Genomic DNA, 22,780 nt, shown 5'->3' on the forward strand with positions numbered 1-22,780 from the left:
TTTTTAATAGGCGTCTGTAAACTGTGCTCAAACCATAGCCATGAAGTTTGCAGGTAAAACTGCAAGAGTGGCTATATGTATCTTAGAATAGATAATCCGTACCAGAGATACAAGTTCCTATTTAGACCGCTGTACTTTTGTGCAAAAGTGTGTGTACCTCAAATTTGGTCTGAAGATTCCCCCTCCCACTTCCATTTCTTTCCCACTCAAGCTTCCCATTTAACCAATTCCACCAATTCTTTCCGCTAAAAAATGTGCATAACCTTTGCAGAAGGTTCTACAATTGATACCACGGGGCTGTGACCACGCACCTATCATAGTGCACCATTTCTGTACACGTTTCATTCTGATTAAATATTCCTCATCCTTCTATCAGTTCTGAATCCTTTGGGGAAACATCTGGCTCTGCAACATTAATGTGTGAATAGAATTCATGGGAGTAGAGACTGATGGGGGAATGAGGAGAAAAGGAAGTCTTAAAAGAGGATCCTTCAGCACTTTAAAGATGATTGATGCATCAAACCCATTGCTGGGAATGTGCTGACCCCTTTAAACTATCCAAAGTAGGCCCAATCCACTCTGAAAGGGACTCAAAGCAGATTACAAAAGATTCTCAAAATAAAAATCACTCAAATCCACTACGGGAACCAAAGTAACACAAAACCAGCATTCTTCAAGCAGCATTCCCCACCCTCTTGTTTGTTCCTCTCTGGTGTCAAGCCAAGCAGCAGCTCCCACCAAAATATTCCAAGATAAGGGAGTGGGACTGAGCATCTGGATCTCGCTCAGCCTGCGAGGAAGTGTTCCTCTCCTGTACAAACAGTTCATAAGAGCTGCAGCATAATTTGAAGAATGCCATATGCAAACAGACTTAAGTCTCATCCTATACGTGACCCGTATCAGTGGTCTGAAAGAATCAGGATGTCAATCCCGCCACTGTTCCCAACACAGTCTTCAAGACTGCGATGAAGGCCTGCAGTGCCTCTGGCTTGTTTTCACTCTGCTTCACCAACATTTGCATCTCTGCAGCCCCCACTTCAAGTAGCAGCTCTGTCAGGAAAAGGCAGCCTGTATCATCCTGGGCAACGAGGTAGGCCTTCCACAGCGGGGAACCAGCCTTGCTCATAGCAATAGTCTGGATATGGACAACCTGAAGCGCAGCCTGTACAGTGTCTGGCTGCACAGTTTCCTGCCAGGGAACAGCTTGCTGGCAGCCCAAACCCAGGTTTAGCCATGTCCTCTCAAACTGCTCGGCAGACATGCACATGCTTGGTCTGAGAATCAGGCTGCTCGAACTGGTGTCGACAGAAGGAACCTCCTCTTCCTTTTCTGGTATCAGGGGCTCTGAAAAAAAAAAGAGGAAACAAAAGCCAGAGTTAGGCAACACAGATCACTTTACATCCCAGCATGAACATCAGAACTGTAAGACACTTCACAGTCCATACTGAGCAGGCCAAAAGAAAAGCATCAAGAAAGCAGTGTCAGATGCCTAAAGCATCATCATTCAACCGAGGGTCTGGTTTTAATTCAGGAAAACAGAGAAATGGCCCAGAGAAATGGCCAATTGAATCCATTACCTTCATCCACCGTTGTGGGATCTTCAGAGGGAGAATCTGCATGGGGAAGGCCAGTAACCCGGCTGGCTGTCATGGCTGCCCATTGCTCTTTGCCATATATAGGCACCAGTGAGTTAAAGTCAGAGGCCCATGCATTCACAGAGCCTTCAGCCTGCCCTTCCAAGAACCTCAGAGAGTGATCAGATGTAGGGCTGCAAAGGATCCCTTTTGCTTCCTCCATGCCAGCTTGCAAAAGACGATAGTAGAAGAGCGCACGATCCCGAACTGTCATGTCTCTCTCCTCCTCTGGATGAAATAAAGATGCGCTGTTTTATTTTTATTGTTCACCACGACACAGACTTTTTATTCATCACAGCCCCTAGTGATTCCATGCTAAAGGGCTGCATAGACCTCTGACTCTATACAGTGTGTGATTCCCCTTACCACCTCTGGGTATATGATACTGGCAGTAAGGGAAGCAAGGAAAGAAATGATTCAACGTACACCAGTCTAACATTGAAATCTATGCATTTTTAAAGAACTACAGAGTTTGTCAGACAATTCTCCGTACATCTCATCCTCACGAGAGATGCATTGGCCTATTTCATAATACAGCAGACATCTTGGAAGGCTTATACTTACCTATGCAGTAATAGAGCAATCGACCCAACATGTCCTGACACTCAGCTGGACGTCCTATGAAGAGCCGCACCAAAGCTGTTAGCAGTTCCAGCTTCACAACCGAGAAGGTCTCTGATTTCACATTCTCTACAAAATCCTCCAAAATATAGGGGGCACTGGGGACTCTCTCTCCATGTACCCCCAGCAGCCAGATCAGTGCTTGCTTGCCCTGAGAAAAAACCAAAATACTTCACAGACAGGGCCACACTATCTCACTTAGAACCCCTTACTTATACCACCAAGAGCTAGTGGCATAAATGTTCAAAGACCGTCACAGAGAGTGGTGGGTTGAGCAGATCTTTGCAGAGTGAAGTGGGTTCAGTGGCTACCTCACTTGGTAATTAAAATCCCATCTGAAAGTGTATCCACGTTGCAAAATGCAACTCTGTCCTATGGTTACCCCTTCACCCAGTTTAAGTTTACACACTACTGAATCAATAAAGTGTTTGTCTTGCCTGCCTGCTCCTGCACACCTAGCTGTGCCAACAGCTTCTGAGTTAGCCAAATGCTAAAGATTTTCTTCCCTGCTTTCTCACTTGAACAAAAGATGGAAGTATACCCTTTTGGCCCTTTGCTTTCATATCAATGCATAACTCTAGAATGGTTTGATCAGGAGCCCTACCTTGACCGAACTGGAAAAGCAGAGAAACATGGAAACATTCCTGTACAGGAGCAGCTCACCTTACATTTCTGGAGCACAATACAAGTTGAAGCACCATAGTTTTTTTGCAAATAGACCACATATACACAGTTCACCTAAGAAGGAAGACATAGTGCAGACCTCCTACAAGACAGAGGGCAGGCTGATACGATCCCAGAATGTTTTGAAATTAGAACTTGAATTTCCCAATAGCATAATCTTAAGGGGTTTTCATGGACAATTCTAAATTCCAAGTTGTATTTCACAACTCTCGTGGCTCATGTAAGACTCTAACAGGCCCTCAACTGAGTCATTCCATCAGTACCATTCTCTGCCATACACAAAAAGAAACCCCCCTTACCTCACTGTCCTGGATGGTCTCCTCACAGCCACCCAAAGCCTGGGACACATTCTCTATACACTGCGGACACAACCACACCAGGTCCCGGAACACCTGAACTACAGCTACAATGTGGGGGGGAAAAATATTTATGAGAACAATTTATATGAGCTTTTGGCCCAAACAGAGGCCTCCAAGGCAGTTTGCAATAGTAACAATTTCAATACTTAAAAAACCCCAGACAACATTAAAAGCCAGAATAAAACAGTTACCGTATTTTTCGCTCCATAGGACGCACCGGCCCATAGGACGCATCAAGTTTTTTGGGGGGGAAATAAAGGAAAAAAATTTTATTTCCCCCCCAGGCGCTTGTGGGGCTGGCAGCAGGGAGAAGTGCTCTTCTCCCTGCCGCCCGCCTTCAGACCAGGTCTGGGGACAGCGGGGAGACGCGCTGCGCCTCCCAGCTGTCCCCGGAGCTTGTGGGGCAGGCAGCGGGGAGAAGCGCTCTTCTCCCTGCCGCCTGCCTTGAGATCAGGTCCGGGGACAGCGGGAAGACGCGCTGTGCCTCCCAGCTGTCCCCGGAGCTTGCGGGGCAGGCAGCGGGGAGAAGCGCTCTTCTCCCTGCCGCCTGCCTTGAGATCAGGTCCGGGGACAGCGGGAAGACGCGCTGCGCCTCCCCACTGTCCCCGGAGCTTGCGAGGCAGGCAGCGGGGAGAAGCGCTCTTCTCCCCGCCGCCCGCCTTGAGATCAGGTCAGGGGACAGCAGGAAGACGCGCTGCGCCTCCCAGCTGTCCCCGGAGCTTGTGGGGCAGGCAGCGGGGGGAAACGCTCTTCTCCCTGCCGCCCGCCTTGAGATCAGGTCCGGGGACAGCGGTAAGACGCGCTGCGCCTCCCCACTGTCCCCGGAGCTTGCGAGGCAGGCAGCGGGGAGAAGCGCTCTTCTCCCCTCCGCCCGCCTTCAGATCAGGTCCGGGGACAGCAGGGAGACGCGCTGCGCCTCCCCACTGTCCCCGGAGCTTGCGGGGCTGGTGGCGGGGTCTCCCCTCTCACTCTGCAGGCTTCAGTGAAAGCCTGCATTCGCCCTATAGGACGCACACACATTTCCCCTTCATTTTTGGAGGGGGAAAAGTGCGTCCTATAGAGCGAAAAATACGGTAAACACAAAACCATAGCAAGCAAGATTAATACACACTAAGATAATAACAACAATTCATTACTTGTACCGCACCCATCTGACTGGGTTGCCCCAGCCATTCTGAACAGCTTCCATCAGAACATTAAAAAGGTAAAGGGACCCCTGACCATTAGGTCCAGTCATGACTGACTCTGGGGTTGCAGCGCTCATCTCGCTTTATTGGCCGAGGGAGCCGGCGTACAGCTTCCGGGTCATGTGGCCAGCATGACTAAGCCGCTTCTGGCGAACCAGAGCAGCGCACGGAAACGCCGTTTACCTTCCCGCTGGAGCGGTACCTATTTATCTACTTGCACTTTGACGTGCTTTCAAACTGCTAGGTTGGCAGGAGCAGGGACCGAACAACGGGAGCTCACCCCGTCGTGGGGATTCGAACCGCCGACCTTCTGATCGGCAAATCCTAGGCACTGTGGTTTAACCCACAGCACCACCCGAGTCCTTCCATCAGAACATAAAAACAGATAAAAACCTTCCCGTTACAGGGCTGCCTTCAGATGTCTATGGAAAGTCATATAGTTGTTGATCTCTTTGACGTGTAATGGGAGCCTAAGTTCCTTGAGTTGGCAAGGCCCATTTGACAGCAAGAAACCAAGCCTTTAGCATCATCAGTCTTGTGGAATGCTTTGCCAACAGAGATACAGCAGGCACCATCTGTTCCAACTTTTAAACACCTGCTGTAAACTTTTCTATTCATTCTCTCTCATATATATATATATATATATATATATATATATATATATATATAATATATATATATATAATTTTCAACTTTTACGAACATTTTAGCCTGAAAAACAAAACCTTTACAAATCTACAACACTGGTGTTTGGAAATTATCCTGGCCATAGCATTCTGCTCCAGCTTTATGAACACTTTCATCTTTCATCTGCATGGTTTGGGGTATTTGTTTCAAGCAAACAATTCTTCACACAACCCAGATACAGCAAACACTGTTTTCCAGTTTACAAGCATGCCAATGTGCTGAAGTCTAATCTATCCAGCATCTGTAAGCACGTGATAATTTGAAGAAAAGGAAGTGAAGAGTGATCACGTGAAAGAGGCACAAGTAAGGAATGGCACAGTGATGGAAACTGCAATGGAGATAGCACAGTTGTGTTCTGTAGACCACCGAATGGAAAGGCAGAAACCAAATCTCAATCAGAAGGGTGGAGATAGTTACCTGAAGTTATATGCTCCTGCTTCAGCTCAAGGAGTTCTGTTAGGATCCTCACACACTGCTCTGTGTAGGTCCTTGCAATGTTGCCTGTAAAATCCACAAAACAACCCAAGCTTTAGTTAGGCAGCTTCAACTTAAGCTTTTATCCAAGTAACACCACTGTAACGTATTCCCTCTATGAGAGTTGAGATGGAGCAAGAAGCAGCTTTCTTTCTTCAGTCAAAATTACTTAGTTTTCTCAAACCCAAGATGCTCTTGTTTTCAGTTTGGTGCCTGAGCACTCAGCCAGGAAGATGGGAAGTGTCCCTGGAACACTGCTGTGCCCAAGCAAAGTAGCTGGCTATTCAGACTCAGTAGCCCAAATTAGTACCATTAGTACCCCTGCCGGTGCCACATGCATAGACTAGCACTGAATGAAGCCCTATCTCCCTGCCTGGAATGGATCAACAGTACTACTGTCACTTTTGTAAATCAACAAAATCTTTAATAAACAAATAAAAGGGGGGGAAGGAAACAGGAAAAAACCAGTACTACTATCATGAATGTGATCCAATGTGTTCCAACTCTTTTGTGGCACCATATAGAATAATTTCACATATCCCAAATATCAAGTTACCAAGGAGAGAACATTTTTCACTTCATTTTTTTTTTTGATAACAAGATTTCCTAAAAAATAAGGCTTGTATATTGGAAGTATATTCTTTAGAGGGGCTGGACCTAGATTTCTAGGAAACAAAAAAGGCAAAGACTCTTTTTTTGGGGGGGGGAGGTGCCCTAAGCATTTTCTTAACTTAATGAATCACCAACAAGTTCTAGTATTTCTAAATGCCTGTCTTAATGCAGAAATACGACAACATAAGCACAAGTGAGTCAGCTCCAAGATCAGAGTGCGCAAGGAACAAGAAAAACGATTCAATAAAAGAGGCACAAGCAGGTTGTTAGAGACCATCTCAAAGAAATGGGAACGAGCTGTTTTTCATAGATTAACACTGCAATCCAAATCGCTTTTATGCTGGACGTGTGGGCGAGAGGGTTTGATTGGCAGAGGTGTCCCTCTAGCCAGGTCTGCTAATCTCTGGGGCCAGGGCAGAATGAGCGGGTGCAGGATCCACTGTACCTGAGCTGGCCCTGCTTCTCTCACACAATGGCATCATCAAGCCCAAGTCAGGTCTGATCGCTGCACCAGCTCAGTTGGTAAAGAACATTGTTTGCCTACCCCACCCCACCAAGTTTGGTTGCTCCCTGGGCAGGGTTTCTATTGCAGCCAAGAAGGGACAGAGTAGCCTAGCCATAAACAGAAAAGCAAGAAAGGGAGAAGACTGAATAAAACTGAAATGCAGAAAACTCAGCAAAGAACTTCTGGGCATAATAAAGACTTAGGAAGAGGAAGCCGATACCACTAAATTGGGTTATTGCCAAGAATTTTAAAAATTCAGAAGAATAACACATCCCCTACAGGCCAGAGAAATGCTGCTGTTAGCAATGGGGCAAATTCCAACAAGATGAGCCTTGACTTGAATGTTGTGTCTAATCCCCCAAATTCCCAACTACTTAGATCAGAACTAAAAAGTTAAATAAAGCTGCAGTCCTCAGACTAGCTCCACTGAACACTGACTTGCTTCTGAGTAGACATGCACAGGGCTGTGCTGTTGAGTTCTCATTGAACATGAGTAATGTTATCCTGTATACTGTTGACAATTCAATTCCACGTATTATCAGAAGAATCTCAGATGAACTTTATCAAGAGAAGCAATAAATGTTTGTCTTTTCAGCAGCATTGCTGAAATCACTGGTAAACCTCAGCAAGTTATTTTGGACTACATGGCTTTAAGACTTCAACCATGAAACTATGAAACTACTATGGAACAGATTGTTTCACTTATTTCTATTCTGAGGGTCTTAATCTTTTTCTCAGTTTCTAAGGAGTTGGCAAATAAAGCATATGTCCTTCTGTCATCTAGTCTTAGAAAACATTTATTTGCATGGAGGAATCCTGCTAGCTCACTTACCAATGGCAAAGATTGCTCCTTGTGCAAGCTCTGCTGACACGTCAGTGCAGTAATCTCTTAGTTCCTCCAGTATCTGTGGCACATTTTCATCGTTCACCAGCTTGCACAAAACCTCCATTTTCTGGCACTTGATATAATGCGGTTCTGAATATGAGCAGAAGAACTTCTTGTAGTGGCTACTGAAATGGCCAGGAAGGCTGTCTAAGATCTGGCGCACATGACACAAGGCAGTGAAACACAGTTCCCGACTCTCAGAGGTGCAAGCAGACAGGAGCGGGCCCTTCACTCTCACCAGCACATCTTCCTGCACGTGCGGAAAGTCTCTGGCCAGCACTAAGAAAAGTTTTGTGGCAGCCATCACCACACTGGAGCTGCTACTCTTGAGATATCCATCCAGCAAGTTAAGGATGTCAAAGAGCTCTTCTTCAGAGCGGGGATTGTAGCGCAAGAGGAAAGTCAACACTTCACTCTGTCCCCACTGGTCTAGGTCAGGCATCCTATCAAGAGAAGAAACCCAAATCAGTACACTGGCTATTGGAATTGCTAATTGCAATACCTTCGCTTGGCTTCCACAATCTTCCAGCCAATTATTTCCTAGACTTGCATCTTTACCCACCACTTGTAAGGCAGAGTCTGAGAGACCTGCTGGAAAACTAATTCTGCACTTCCACATTACTTTACAATTTAGGCGTGCAAAAATAGGAGTCTCAACTTATCTGCTTGTTATGTTTTAATTAGAACTAGAGGTTTTCTGTAGCAGGTGTGACAACTACTCTTCCTTCCCTAAAGGGAACTGAAAAGAAGAGAGGGTAAAATAGGCTGAACAGTTTGGTGGATACCAAAATAACTGCTGCTAATAAAAAAACAAGGGGATCTCCATCCCAGTGTTGCCTGCTGGAACTGAGTAGGAAGGAACTGAGTAGGCTGGCTCTTCTGCTCAGTCGTCCACATGTTCAACTCTGATTGGTCTTGCCTAGCAGAGTGAGTGGGAGAAGGAATCCATTCATAGAACCCCTTCTCTACTGCAGAGAACTCTCTTGCAATATATAAAAAAACCCAAAATACCACAGAAATAACATAATTAACCCAAAATATTAAGATTTGGGTTTTCAGAAGGCAAAATTATTGGATGGAAGACTAAGATTCCATACCTATATGCCCTCATGAGATGAACTAAGAAAAAGGTAAGAGTGATTTAGTAGCCTTCAATACTGATACTTGTTAGTTTCACACCCATATACTTGCACAACACATTTAAGTGCAGGAAACTGTGGGGCAGGGCCTAAGAAAGTAATGACTCACATGCATGAAGAAAACCTTCATAGGAAAATTCTAAAATTATTTTATCGTTACATTACCAGCATCAGATTATAAATGGCATCTCAAAATCCCCCCAAGATTCAAACATAGATTCAAAATAATGCTTTCTCCCCCTCAGCTAATATCCAATCATTCATTCCTAGCAAGACCCACAACAAGCAAGTTCTCAGTGCTGTACCTACCATTTCCCAAACTGGATTGCCAACCGAGTATTATTCAGCAGAATCAGAATTTGCAAGGTAACCATCCATTTCCCTTAACCACCCATTTCCCTTATGTAAAATACATATGCCCTTTTTTAAATGATCCACAAGGTGGCTTACTTCACACACAACAACATACACTAGCACAAATGCACAGCAACAACACAATTCATAAACATTTCCGCAACTTCACACAGCAAGAGAAGGGCAATAGCTGAGTGACATATCAGCGTCACCTATTGCTGGGCAGTTGACTTCTGTGAATCTACAAGCAAAGCACAATGGACTTCACAAACTGTTTGGGGGAAGAACTTACCTGTTGAGAAGATGGTGGGCAATGGGTTTGTTGATGACAACTCCTCCTTCGTGTGCCAGGATCTCCTCTAGCGCCCTCAAACAATTCACCACTACAATAGGATCCTGGTCACGAAGCAGACTATATAGCTCATTAACTAGTGCACCATCTGTAAAAAGCATGGAAGTTAGAGAATTTCCCCAACTCTAATGCAATAATCACCTGCCTAGGAGAGTGCCTCTTGCAAGCAGCGGTGGTGTTATGTGCATGCACATGTAACAAAATAACTCGACCCTCTCAGTAACATGCCAGCTTCTTGCAAAGTACTGCTGCCAAGTGATAGGGAGAGTTCCAACCAGCAGGGCAAATACATTCTTAAAGTGATATATCGCCTCCAAGGGCTTTGGGCTCAGTGAAACTATTCCACAGCAGCCATGCTGCGGTCTCTGCATTACAGCACCAAAATGACATGCCTCCATTTTTATTCTTGTGTGAGTCTTGGAAAAATTAAATAGACTGAAAAATAAGCATGCATATTTACCCACTTCGCAGTCCCCTTGCAGTTTCTGCATCTTTGCACATCCGAGGACAGCGACTCTCCTTACATAGGAGGCTTTGTCTCGCAAACCATTCAGGATTGGCTGTTGAATATACTCCTGTATGCTGGGCATCCTAGGAATATTAAAGGGTCATCATGTTCCAACTCCTCCTAGATCCTTGTTTGTGTATTTTATGTTAGTCTGCAACCTGCCATTCATTACATTAACAGAAACTGCTGCTTTGCGACAGGCTTCCAATAGTTGCCGTATTTTGTGCTCTATAAGACTCACTTTTTCCCTCGTAAAAAGTAAGGGGAAATGTGTGTGCGTCTTATGGAGCGAATGCAGGCTGTGCAGCTATCCCAGAAGCCAGAACAGCAAGAGGGATTGCTGCTTTCACTGTGCAGTGATCCCTCTTGCTGTTCTGGCTTCTGAGATTCAGAATATTTTTTTTCTTGTTTTCCTCCTCCAAAAACTAGGTGCGTCTTGTGGTCTGGTGCGTCTTATAGAGCGAAAAATACGGTAGCTAAGACAAGGAAATGGACTTCTGACAGCTAAAAACTTTGGCAGGATTTGGGTAACGCTTGTAATGTACTAAAAACTAAGGTAAAAATGGATTAGTTTAAGAAAAATAGAGAAAATGTATGATGCAGTTGAAAAAGATTGAAAATGAAAACCATGGAAGGATGGAGGGAAGTCTTAAGGATTTGGGAAATCCTAAATGTTGATGATTATGTCTAATGTTTTAATTTAAATGTGTAGTGAATAAAAACGATTTCATTTTTAAAAAAGGAGATGGACTTCTGTTCTATGCACAAACCACTTTAAAATGGCTTCAGTCAGCTGGGGGGGGAAATGTCACCCCAAAGTATGACTTCTCATGTTAATTCCTTGTCTTTCCACACTTTATTGCATAGTAAGCATTTATAATCCTGAAGCCCCTTGTTGCTTAATAAGATGCAGCTGGCGGTACAATTCCACAAGGCTGATTTAGCCAGCCCAGCCCAACAAAACCTTGTAATTAAAGTGGCATCTAATCCCTGGCAAACAGAGCAGTGAACTGTGGCAGCAGAACCCCTCCCTCGTGATGACACAAAGCACAGTGTGGGAATGTACCTCGTTTCCATTCATCAAGCATTAGATCTGCACCCCAGAACTAGTGAGAGGACCATATTTATGCTCATAAACTTAAGACTGGTCATGCTTAGGGGCTCATGTCATTAAGCCGCAGGGATGGGGAAGCCCAGGCCCACAGGCCTCTGTATCTGGACCTAAGGACTCTCCCCAGCCACACCCTTCAGCAGCCCTACTTTGCACCACCCTCAAGTGTTTCTGCCTGGCTGGAATGTGCCCTTGAACACAGACAAGACTTCTTGCTTGTCTGGATATAGGAAAGTGGGATGTGTGTGTTGAAACTAAGCTATGTACAGAGGTAAAATTAAGAGTCATTGCTCGGCCTACTTTTGCTTCTGGTCTGGGGCATGTGGCCCCAGGAAAGTTTCCCAGAAGGAAATGTGGTCCTTGGGTTGAAATAGGTTTCCCACTCCTGAATGAAACAAGTTCTATTCCCCATAAGTGCCTGTAGCAAAGGCCAAAACAAACAGCACCACTCCACTTATAGTTTTGTTACCTGAAACTGCACATGCTTCGCAAGGCGAGGCCCCTAACCATGGGGTTGGGGTCTGAGCAGTCTTTGCAAAGGGTGTTGATAGCTAAAAGAGCCAGATCGGGCTTCAGAGGAGCATATGTGCACATATACAAGTACACTAGTTTTTTCTGAACAATATCGACTGTGGCACTAGCTTTGACCATCTCCATAAACACACTGGACACATCTACACCTTGGGTCATATGCCTGCAAGTAAGAGATAAAGTATTTAAGCACAGCATCTATGTATTTATTATCACTTAAAACATTTGTATACCACTTAATTGTTAGAGTTTCTAAGTGGTTTACATAAAGTATCAGACTACTTTAAACTCCTACGATATAACAAGAATGACAAGAGACAATAAGATATAACAAGAATGGCAACAGACAATATATAAACTGTAACCAGTTCTTAATCGCAAGAGATCAGCAAGTTTAGCAGATAAAATTCCAGGAGAGAAAAGGTTTACCTGCATTTGGCCTAATGCGATAAATCAATTTGCAATCCATGTCTTGATCTCAGCATCACAAAACCAAACTAATAGTGCAATCCTAAGCATATCTGTTCAAAAATAAATCCTACTGAATTCAATGCAGTTTACTCCCAGGTAAATGTGCTTAGGATTGCAGCCTAGGGCTGCACCCATTAAAGGACAGTTTCTGCAAATTGAAGAAATTGGCAATACACTGTTTGAAAGGGTATAATGAAATCTTAAAAGCCAGAAAGGGATCCAAACAAAATCTCCAGTATTTGGGGTGAGTTTCAGGGCAGTGCGTATCTCAGTCTCTTTTTAAGAATAGGAGAAGTAGAATTATGCAAAATAAGAAGTATTTGCAAATATAATGTATAGTAACCTCAAGGTTACGGGACGCGGGTGGCGCTGTGGGTTAAACCACAGAGCCTAGGACTTGCCGATCAGAAGGTTGGCGGTTCAAATCCCCACGACGGGGTGAGCTCCCGTTGCTCAGTCCCAGCTCCTGCCAACCTAGCAGTTCGAAAGCACATCAAAGTGCAAGTAGATAAATAGGAACCACTCCGGCGGGAAGGTAAACGGCATTTCCGTGTGCTGCTCTGATTCGCCAGAAGTGGCTTGGTCATGATGGCCACATGACCCGGAAGCTGTACGCTGGCTCCCTCAGCCAATAAAGCGAGATGAGCGCCGCAACCCCAGAGTTGGTCACGCCTGGACCTAATGGTCAGGGGTCCCCTTTACCCTAACGTCAAGGTTAGATTACAGCAACGTGTTATATGTAGGGCTGCCTCTGAAAGTTCGTAAACTTCAGCTAGTGCAGAATTCAGTGGCCAGGTTGCTCACCGGAGCAAGACAGTTTGAGCATATTACACCAATCCTGGTCCAACTGCACTGACTACCAATTAGTTTCCAGGGCCAATTCAAACTGCTGGTTTTGACCTATAAAGCCTTAAACAGTTCAAAACCGCAATACCTCAAGGAGCAACTCTTCCCATATGAACCTACCCGGATCCTGAGATAATCTTCTGAGGCCCTTCTTCGTGTGCCTCCTCCTCGAGAGGTCAGGAGAGTGGCAACACCTGAACGGGCCTTCTCTGCAGTGGCTCCCCATTTGTGGAATGCTCTCCCCAGGGAAGTTCGCCTGCCGCCTTCGTTATACACTTTTAGGTGCCAGGCAAAAGCATTCCTTTTTAACCAGGCCTTTGGTTGATTTGATTGACATCCTATGCCATTTTAAAATGTGGGGTTATTGGGTTGTTGTTTTATTTTGATTATGTATTTTGTGGTTTTTTATTTAGATTTTATTCTGTGAACTGCCCTGAGACCTCTGAGTATAGTGCGGTATATAAATTCAATAAATAAATCATCATCATCATTATGTTCAGTGATATTTCACATGAACTTTGAGGCACATACGTGCAGAATTTTTATTTGTTTTTTAGAGCATGGACAATATAACTTAGTCCATGACAGAGTGATAAGAATAGGGAACTAGAAGACAAACAGAAAAAGGCAGTTGTGCTACCTTGTACAAGGTCTTCACCCTCTGATCAGGTTTCTGTTTCATTTCCAAGCAATGGGTGAGGTTAATTTCTGTGTTGGGGCTGCATTTTTTATTTATTTGAATAATTTAAAATACTGCTTAATACTACCAATTCTTTCGTTTCCATTTCCGTTTAATTAGTAGTCTGCATTTGGTTGTTTTAATTGGCTTTATGGTATGTCAGCATGAGCCTACTAACCAATAAGGCAACAACAGCCTTACTAGGGTCACAAGATACTCAGTTCATACACATCTGAACAACTAAAAGCACCCAGCATTTTGGGAGCCCCAACTACAATGCCCAAGTAGCAGTCCAGGCCACAGACCTGATCACTCGCTGGATAACATTCCTGTAGCGGAGACGGTCAGTTTGCACATGAGGGTTAGACAGTGCTCTCTTCAGCTCCTTCACTGTATCCTCTGAGCCTAAGTATGGCATCTCGGATGGGCTCCTAAACACCTAGGGAGAAAAGACTGTGGAGAAATCTGTAGTAAGAACAGAGAAAGAACCCTGCCAGATCAAACAAGAGGCCTAACTTGGTACAGCAACCTGTTTGTCACGGTGGCAGAAGATAAGGACAACAGCTCTCTCCTACTATTGGGAAGGGCTCTGGCTTAATGGTAGAGCACATGCAAATGGTGCCAGATTTAATCTCCAACATCTCCTGGGAGATAACTCTGTTTGAAACTCTGGAGAGCTGCTGCCAGTCAGTGTGTAGATGATACTGAGAAAGATGGACCAATTGTCTGCCTCAGTAGAAGGCAGTCTCTTAGGTTCTCAACAAGACAAAGTCACACAGGGAGCTTCACAGAGTGGTTTTTAACCCTGGCCTCCTAGGTTCTAGTCCATGAAATATCCTTCCACATTCTGGGAATCAGTCTTAGAAGTGAGTAAGATGGGTTGGAGTAATCGTGAGCCAGTTTGGGAGTGCTAAACCAGGACTGGGCAGATCCAGGTTCAAGTCCCTACTCATCCAGGAAGCTCACTGGGTGACCTTGGGCCAGTCACACTCTCTCAGCCTAACCTACCTAGCAGGGATGCAGAGATTAGATGTGTTTTGGGGGGAGTTAATGTTCTGTTTTTGTTCTTTTTATTTGTGCTTTTACCCTGCAGTTTTATCTTGTGAACCTCCCCGAGATCTTCGGATGGAGGGTGATATATAAATGTAATAAAAAATGGAAAATGCATATGCTGCCTTGAGCTCCTTGGAGGAAAGCTGGGGTGTAAATGCAGCATGCAATAATAAAGAAACAAAACAATGTTCTTCAGCAACTGGCACTCAGAAGTACCGCAGATGCCATACAGCCAAAACAAGGCTACTAGTTCCATCGCCCAATAATTTGCAGTGGCTCCCCAGGCTTTCAGGAGAGGGTCTGTCCCAGCTCTACCTAGAGATTTCAGGGGTTCACCATGGGACCCTTTTGTGCGTAAAGTGCGCCTTGGGGTAACGCCCTTCCCCGCGCTCGGAAGCCTAGCAGTTCCAGCGCAGCGGTCAACTTGCAAGTCCCTGGGCTTTGCCGGAGAGGAGAAGGAAGGAAGCAGCCGCCAGGTGGGGCGGGAGTCGGGACATCGGCTCCGGCCAGGGTCGTCAGTCGATTTCCCCACGTACCTTGGCGCGAGTCTCGCCCGCCCTCGGCCGCTCAGTCTCGCACCGACCAACAAAAGGGGCCGGCGTCTTCCTGGTTCTCTCCCGACTCCTTCCGGGTTTCGGCCTCCATGAGCGCCGGGTTAAAGCGTCGGCAGGAACGAGCGCGAAGCCGAGCGGAGGAAAGCTCGCTTGCACTTTAAACCACGCTGGCTTCCTGCCTTCTCACGCTTTGGAAAAGGCTCCTGTTTTGGAAGTGCCCTCAAGGCGAAGAAGAAGCAAGACTTCTCCCTTGTGAAATGCCTACCTGTGTTGGTCTAGGCTTTAGGAAATAAATGGGAGCGGAACGGCACAGTGATGCCTAAACTCTGGGCGCGTTAGGCGGGTGGAAAGTAACGCTTCAAGAAAGAAGCGTAGTCTCTTCTTCTTGTTACCATCAAGGATAGTAAAGCCACAGCTATACTAAAACTCTGCATTTCTCCATTGTTCCTTACAGGCAGCTGCTCCCCCTTCCCCTCCCAGAGGGGACCCGTCCCCCAAAGTAACCAAGGGGGTTCGCCTCCAGCCAGCGGAATTCCCAGCCAGATTTCCCAGCCGAGTAGCTGAACAAACGGCTGCTCGGTAATAAATGCGCGCTTACTCCTGCGCGCTTCTCCAAACTGTAGGACACGGGGCGTTTGCTTCCTAGCAAGCCGGTCTCCACCAGCATGTGGCGCAGTCCTGTTTCCGTTTTGCAGGAAGCGCTGTGTTTCAACGAATACCTTAGCGCCTTGGGAGCGGGAGAGTTGTTTTGATTTCTTCGGCGGGAAGATCCGACGGTGCAGAGGGAGATCTGAACGGCGGGGAGCCTGGCGATCTTCCCTGCAAGCAAAAATGAAAGCAGCCCTCCAGTACCGGCGCTCCGATTCAACCCGCTGACTGCAAAGCATTTTAGCAACGGGAGGCAGACGCCCGTTCCCTTTCCCTGCTCTCTGTGCCGAAGGCCTACAAAGTAGCACAGTAAGCTCCCTTTACTCCTCGCTACAATTTTTGGTTTTTGGGGTGGGAGACGGGACCGAGAGAGCGCCGGAGCGAAGTGGGCAAGCGTTTCTGGGACCGGATGTGAAACGTGTATTATTTTATTAAAATGTATGCACCCTCAAAGCCGTTTACAAACATAAAACAATAAAATTAACAATAATTTAAAACTTTGGGAAAGTTACAAGAAGAGGCTAAAAAAAGATTAAAACTTTCTTAACAGCTGGGTAGGCTTGTATAAATAGAAATGTTTTTAGCAGGCGCTGAAAAGAGTACAGTGAAGGTGCCTGCCTGGTATCACTAGGCAGGGAGTTCCAAAGGGTAGTAGGTGCCCTTTGTACAATCACTCCAGTATAGTACCTTCCTGTAATTTTAGAGTCCCCCTTGCAACTATCCTGCTTCTTCATCTTACCTGCTGTTGCTTCTCAATCCAAATTGTTAGGCCGTCACACTAGTTTGTATCAAAGTTCTATCCTATGGAGCTCATATTCTTATAATCTTATCTGCCAGTCCTCTTCCCACCCTTTCTCATTCTCACAGTCTGGCCTGAAGGATGTGGTAGCTACCAAAGGTAGCTGTTTGTGACTCATTTGCATCCTGTTGCGTTGGATGAGTTTTAGTTGCTAACGCTTGAGGATGTGAACAAGGTGCTTGGTTTATTCCGAGCAACCACTTGGCCCCTTGCCCTTTTGCCCCTTGTGGCTGATAAAAACTAGCAGAGGGAGCACACCTGTCTGGGGCAGTTGATGAATGCCTACTTGTGAGAGAGGGCAGTCCCTGCCTGCTTGAAGGAGCCAGTGATAAAACTCTGCTTTAACTTCCCCTGAATTTAGAAAAGTAAGTAATTACCAGCTGCTAAAATTTAGTAGGACTTCTGAATACATTTAAGGATCAGGTTGTAAGCACCACTATCCCAACCCCTGTCTCTCTTTTTATCTCTCTATTTGTGAATTTTTATATTCCTGTTAAAACATGTATCTCAGTTTTTATTTCTTGTTGATCCAGTTCTAAGACCATTAGTAGTTTTATTGATGCCCCCATCCACCCTTGACTTTCCTGAGGTGTTTGTTTGTTTGTTTTTGGTATTCAGAATTTCCCCCTTTCTTTTAACAGGAGCTGGACTGATGAATGGAACTCTCATCGCAGGGACACCCATTGCGGTGGATTTTTGGAATATCAGAAAAGCTGGGAGGGCTCGTTTGTTCTTTCTTTCTCACATGCACAGTGACCATACAGTGGGGCTTTCCAGCACGTGGAACCGACCTATTTATTGTTCTCCGGTAACTGGTCGAATTCTGCATCTTAGACTGAAGGTAGATCTTTACACACACATGTCCGATCTTCCACCACTTTAACTTAGGGGAGGCCTACAGTTGACTCTGCCATGCCTTCATTCTGCTTTTTAGGTGGCTGAAAAATGGATCCGCCCTCTGGAAGTTGGAGACAGCCATGTCCTGGCCTTAGATGAGATGCAGAGAGAGACCATGACTGTGACCCTGATAGATGCCAACCACTGTCCTGGATCTGTCATGTTCCTTTTTGAAGGTTACTTTGGTGTCATCCTTTACACAGGTATGTTGAGGAGAGACATCTAACATTTTCCTCTGTGCTTTTTGCTATCTCTTAATTTGTTTCTCAGCACAAAACCTTGCCTATTTCCAGAAGTTATTTTTAAAATTACTTGCTTATATATACAGTGGTACCTCTGGTTGCGAACGGGATCTGTTCCAGAGCCCCATTCACAACCTGAGAGGAACACAACCTGCCTCTGCACATGCGCGGGTCGTGATTCGCCACTTCTGCGCATGCGTGTGACGTCATTTTGCATGTCTGCGCAAGCGGTGAAACCCGGAAGTAACACTTTCTGGTACTTCCGGGTCGCCGCAGGACGCGACCTGAAAAGACGTAACCTGAACCGAACGTAACAAGAGGTATGACTGTGTATGAAATACACACAGAGAGATAGATAGACAGAAACACCCCTTGCTTGTCTTGTGTCATGGAACATGGAACCAAGACATGGTTTCCAGCTAGGTAGCAACCAGACCTTAGTTTCAGCAAGGTGCTGGCCTTATGTGCCTTCCATATCCTGGGACCGGTAGCCATGTTAGTCTGTTGAGAAGTCGGGGGCTGGACAGAAGAGGAGGAGTGGTGGAGATAGCCTCCCATCCTGACCTTTCCAGTGAAGAGGAAGAGCAAGACAGTATAGATTTACAACAGTAGTTTGTGGCAGGTCACAGGTCAGAGGCAGATGAGGGAGAAAGTTTCTTACAGTCCTTTTTTATTTCAGACTTTACAGAGAGAGGCTATAGAACCCAGCCTCATGGTTAATGGGGTTGTTCCGAGTGAATCTCCACTCCCCCTTCACTCCTGCTTTCTCATTCATCATCATCACCTCCTCTACAGGCGTTGCTAAGTGCCCTCAGTCTTTGAGCTCTTTGCTCTCCTACTTTTAAGACCCGCCAGGTTCTGGGAGATGGTGGGTGTGGAATGCTTTCTAGTGACAACGTGTCAGCCAGCTGCTGCTCCAGCTCTGCTTGCTCCTCCTCTCCCATTATTTTCCAACTTGCCCCCTTGTTTCTCCCTCTCCGTCATATGAGGGCAGAGTGGGATGGCGGTTTCACCAGTGGTATATCGCTGGTGAAACCACCACTCCTCCTGAGTCCCTCTGCTGGCAGTGCCTACTGGAGGAAGGAACTCTTGACTCCCTCCATCAGACGCTGCTACCAGAGGGACTCAGGAGCTGTGGTGGTTTCACCAGCGATATACCACTGAGTGAAACCAACACCACAGTCTGCTTCTCATACCAGTCCTGGGCAATATATTGATATATCGCCCAGGCCTACTAGCCACACATGGTTAATAATAATAATTACTATATTATTTTATTTTTTATACCCCACCCATCTGGCTGGGTTTCCAGTCTGGTTGTGCCACAAGGAGGAACAAAGCAATAATTTTAGACTTGAAATTTGTATAGAAACAGTTAATAATAAACTCTGCTACAGCAACTTCTTCCACAGTAATCAAAGAAGCTGGCTTATCCTTAGCTTAGTCCTTTGGAACTTTAACCGTAATCTCCATTTTAACCCTTCAAGTGGCTTTCCCCTGACGGGTATGTGACATCTGTGCCTCACCAGGTGATTTCCGCTACACTCCCAGCATGCAACAGGAACCAGCTCTGAAGAACTCAAAGCTTATCAGCAGCCTCTACCTGGACAATACCAACTGCCACCCCGATATTGTCATACCATCCCGGCAAAAGGCCACTGAACAGATCAAAGAGGTGATCAGAGCCCACCCCCATCACCAGGTTAAGATTGGTAAGCAGTCCTAATAGGTTTGGAAGACGTTTCTTAAACTGGGTGAGGAACTCAAGGCCTTCCAGATGTTGCTTAATTTCAATTCACATCCCTGATCTTTGACCATGTTAGCTGGGGCTGATGGGAGCTGGAGTCAGTCCAGCAACAGGTTCTCCATCTGTGTGTTGGTTAAGGCACAGTTTCAAAACTACTGAATAGAAAATAGAAGAACAGGGTGGCTAACACACTGGAATTTTCAGTGGCTGTTCAGAAAGGAACACAAGTATGGACCTCATGCAGCGGTTCCCAAACTTTCTCCCCCACAGACCACTTGAAATTTGCTGAGGGTCTTTATGAACCAATTCAAGATTTTTCTGCCTGTTGTAGCAATTGAAATTTGCTAGGCTAAATGCTGTATGATTTTGTATTTTTACAGACATAGCACAGATTACCTGGATTTGTGGACTGCTGGTGGTCCTTGGGCCACAGTTTGGGAATCCTTAATCTTAATCTTAATTTTAGGACATTAAAGAAATTTGACCTTTTTCTTTTTCTTTTAAATAATTTTTATTAAGTTTTCAATTTAACAATCCAATCATGTCACATTAATTAATCTAGATTATGCCAATACATATCATAAAATCCAAATATTTTGCTGAATTTTAAAAAAAAATTGTTGGCAGCTTCGAGCTCAGTAAGGGTCCAATCCTCTCATATTTTTGCTGCTTTGATGTTCACAAGTCCCATCTTCCAATCTTCTTGTTGTTATCATTTTTCTTCTTAATAACCTCTGAGTTGTTTCGAAATCTTACCTTTTTCAAGTGAGGTTTACAAGCACATCTCCCCCAAATCCATATGTGAAAATCGATTCTGTACAATGAATTATTCTGAAGGATGTGAATTCATAACATCTGGATGATAAATTCATAGCTGGGTTTAGTAGCGCAAGGATCATTAACCACTGGGGCAGGCACTCACTTGGGGACAGGCTAGAATTACTTGGGAAATGTACACACTATACCTTTAAACTACGTACATTCCCACAAAGATTTCCGGGCACTATAGTTTAAGGGTTGCTGGGAATGATTATTCTCTGAGAGGTAAACAATAGCGCCTAGAATTATTGAGGAAAAGATTGTGTTCAAAATATGCTTTAAAGATATAGTGTATACGCAGCCCTGAACTCCAGAGTAACAGCTAAGCTGCTGCTGTATCAGAAGCCCTGAGATTAAGATACTATTAGCTGCTGAATAAACTTCACTGTGCCTCATGCCATCTGGCCTTTGAAATGCTTACAGTTCTTTGTCCTCTTCTAGGTACTTATAGATTAGGAAAAGAGTCACTGTTGGTGGAACTGGCCAAGGAATTTGGCACCTGGATTGTGGTAAGTCCCCAGAAACTGGAACTTATGAAACTGCTGGAGATGGAGGATGTGTTCACCTCTGAGGAAGGAATGGGTAGAATTCAAGCTGTGGATTTTTCAGAAATCCGCCAAGCAAATATGAATTGCTGGAACCAGAGCCATCCGACCATAGCTGTTCTCCCTACCAGCCGGCCGCTGAAGTTCCAGCACCCTGACATCCACGTTGTTCCCTACTCAGACCACTCATCTTTCCAAGAGTTGCTGGAATTTGTAGCTTGGCTAAAGCCCTGCTCTGTAATCCCAGTGGTAAAGAAAGAAGAATTTCAGATGTATTTCCAACAATATTTGACAGCTAAAAACTGCACACCACTGGAGCCCAAAGTCCCCGAATCAGTGAAAGTATTCATGCAGCAAGGAAACAGTAAGTGGGAAAGGCCCTCAAAACAGCTGAAACTGAGTATCTCTCACCATGTACCCAAAGGGGTTTGCTTTGACCCCCCAGAAATATGTAGCAGTGAGAGTGAAAATGGCTGTGATGCAGAGATTTCCCAGCAAAGCTGCCCAGAGCCCATGGAGAAAGCTGTCCCTTGCTCTCAATCTGGCTGTGTTGAGGAGGACCAAAAAGACATAACGGCAAAACAAGAAAACATTGAGAGCCAGAGAGCAATAACGTCTGAATCTACGACATCTTCCAAACATCAGCTGAATGGCAGTGGTGTCAATCAGTGTCAAAAATGCCAGGCAACTGTGACATTGAAACACACAAATACATTGTCCTGGTTTGAAAGGGATGCAGAAAGAACGCTTTGTTCCTCTGTAGGCAGTGAATGTATGGGGAATCTGGCCTTGGAGAACCATGTACCCTCAACATCACATGCTGCTCAGATTGATACACGTGACCCGTTCGCCTCTCCAGCAGATGTAACATTCCAGCCTGTCAATGAACAGGCTTCCCAAGGTCTCCTTCAGGAATATGATTTATCTCCGCTCAACATCCCAAAGCAACTTTCTCTCCAACAGTTTGACTGGCAAGTAGATAACTACTTGAAAAAAGGAAAAGACACAAAATGGAATAACGAAGACAATCTGCAGTTGGAATAGCAGAACTAGCAGCAGCCAGTGCAAAAGGGCTTCTCTCAGCTTCACCCCCTCCCCAAATTGGCTCTGGGAGGTGAGGAGAACCCCCATAACAGTGTGGGGGGCAGGGGCAGAGAGGGAGAAGCAGAAATGCTTGTGGTGATGGGAGCGATCTCCTTAACACTACTTTGAATTCCACCCACTGTTGTTTTCTAGTAAAGTTTATTTTCTTCTGAATTAAAAAAAAGAGAACTGTGCAAAACTCCAGCAGTGTATGGTTGGTATATAAATTTCAAGATAGGACAGTTGTATCCTCCTCAACACTGCTGGGGGAAGTGGTCTCATACTTTATATAAAAGGTTTTATTGCCCATAAGAGACACTGGTAAAATCAGTGTTAAACTTCTGCATCCAAGTTTGAGGCTTTGCTTGTTAATTCTTGGGGGTTATCAACATAATGATCAAAGCCAGCATGTGCTCTATCTTTACCTTAGCCCAAATCCATTGGCAACAGCAGAATATTGTATAAATGCTTTATGGTGGTTGTTGGGGGGGGGGGTTAACCTGTTGGGTTTTACCAACAAACCATGGGTTTTTACAAATATCAGGTATAATAATAATAATTTATTATTTATACCCCGCCCATCTGGCTGGGTTTCCCCAGCCACTCTGGGTGGCTTCCAACAGAATATTAAAATACAATAGTCTGTTAAACATTAAAAGCTTCCCTGAACAGGGCTGCCTTCAGATGTCTTCTAAAAGTCTGGTAGTTGTTTTTCTCTTTGACATCTGGTGGGAGGGCGTTCAACAGGATGGG

The 22,780-nt window shown here is 45.2% G+C and overlaps 2 protein-coding genes across 3 annotated transcripts; one reads left to right on the forward strand and one right to left on the reverse strand.

Moving 5' to 3' along the window:
- Positions 1-14,079, reverse strand: AP4B1 (adaptor related protein complex 4 subunit beta 1). 2 transcript variants are annotated; one of them, XM_083617413.1, is made up of 10 exons: positions 13,946-14,079; positions 11,583-11,807; positions 9,955-10,085; positions 9,435-9,582; positions 7,596-8,092; positions 5,590-5,673; positions 3,239-3,342; positions 2,199-2,406; positions 1,578-1,862; positions 1-1,344 (listed from the first exon to the last, which is right to left on the reverse strand). In XM_083617413.1, exons 1-10 carry the CDS (start codon positions 14,056-14,058, stop codon positions 917-919), a joined length of 2,223 nt encoding a protein of 740 aa, XP_083473539.1. In that variant the 5' UTR covers positions 14,059-14,079; the 3' UTR covers positions 1-916. The 2 variants fall into 2 exon arrangements, with proteins under 2 accessions (XP_083473539.1, XP_083473540.1); XM_083617414.1 differs by lacking the exon at positions 13,946-14,079 and having other exon boundaries at positions 9,959-10,085; positions 11,583-11,722.
- A 1,989-nt stretch (positions 14,080-16,068) lies between these two features.
- Positions 16,069-22,226, forward strand: DCLRE1B (DNA cross-link repair 1B). Its single transcript, XM_083617480.1, has 5 exons — positions 16,069-16,204; positions 17,336-17,535; positions 17,629-17,794; positions 19,363-19,545; positions 20,841-22,226. The coding sequence occupies exons 2-5, from the start codon at positions 17,347-17,349 to the stop codon at positions 21,986-21,988; spliced, it is 1,686 nt and encodes a 561-aa protein (XP_083473606.1). The 5' UTR covers positions 16,069-16,204; positions 17,336-17,346; the 3' UTR covers positions 21,989-22,226.
- The last annotated feature ends 554 nt before the right edge of the window (positions 22,227-22,780 follow it).

The sequence above is a fragment of the Podarcis filfolensis genome (genome assembly GCF_964270895.1).
Source record: "Podarcis filfolensis genome assembly, chromosome: 6".
Classification (NCBI taxonomy): Eukaryota; Metazoa; Chordata; class Lepidosauria; order Squamata; family Lacertidae; genus Podarcis; species Podarcis filfolensis.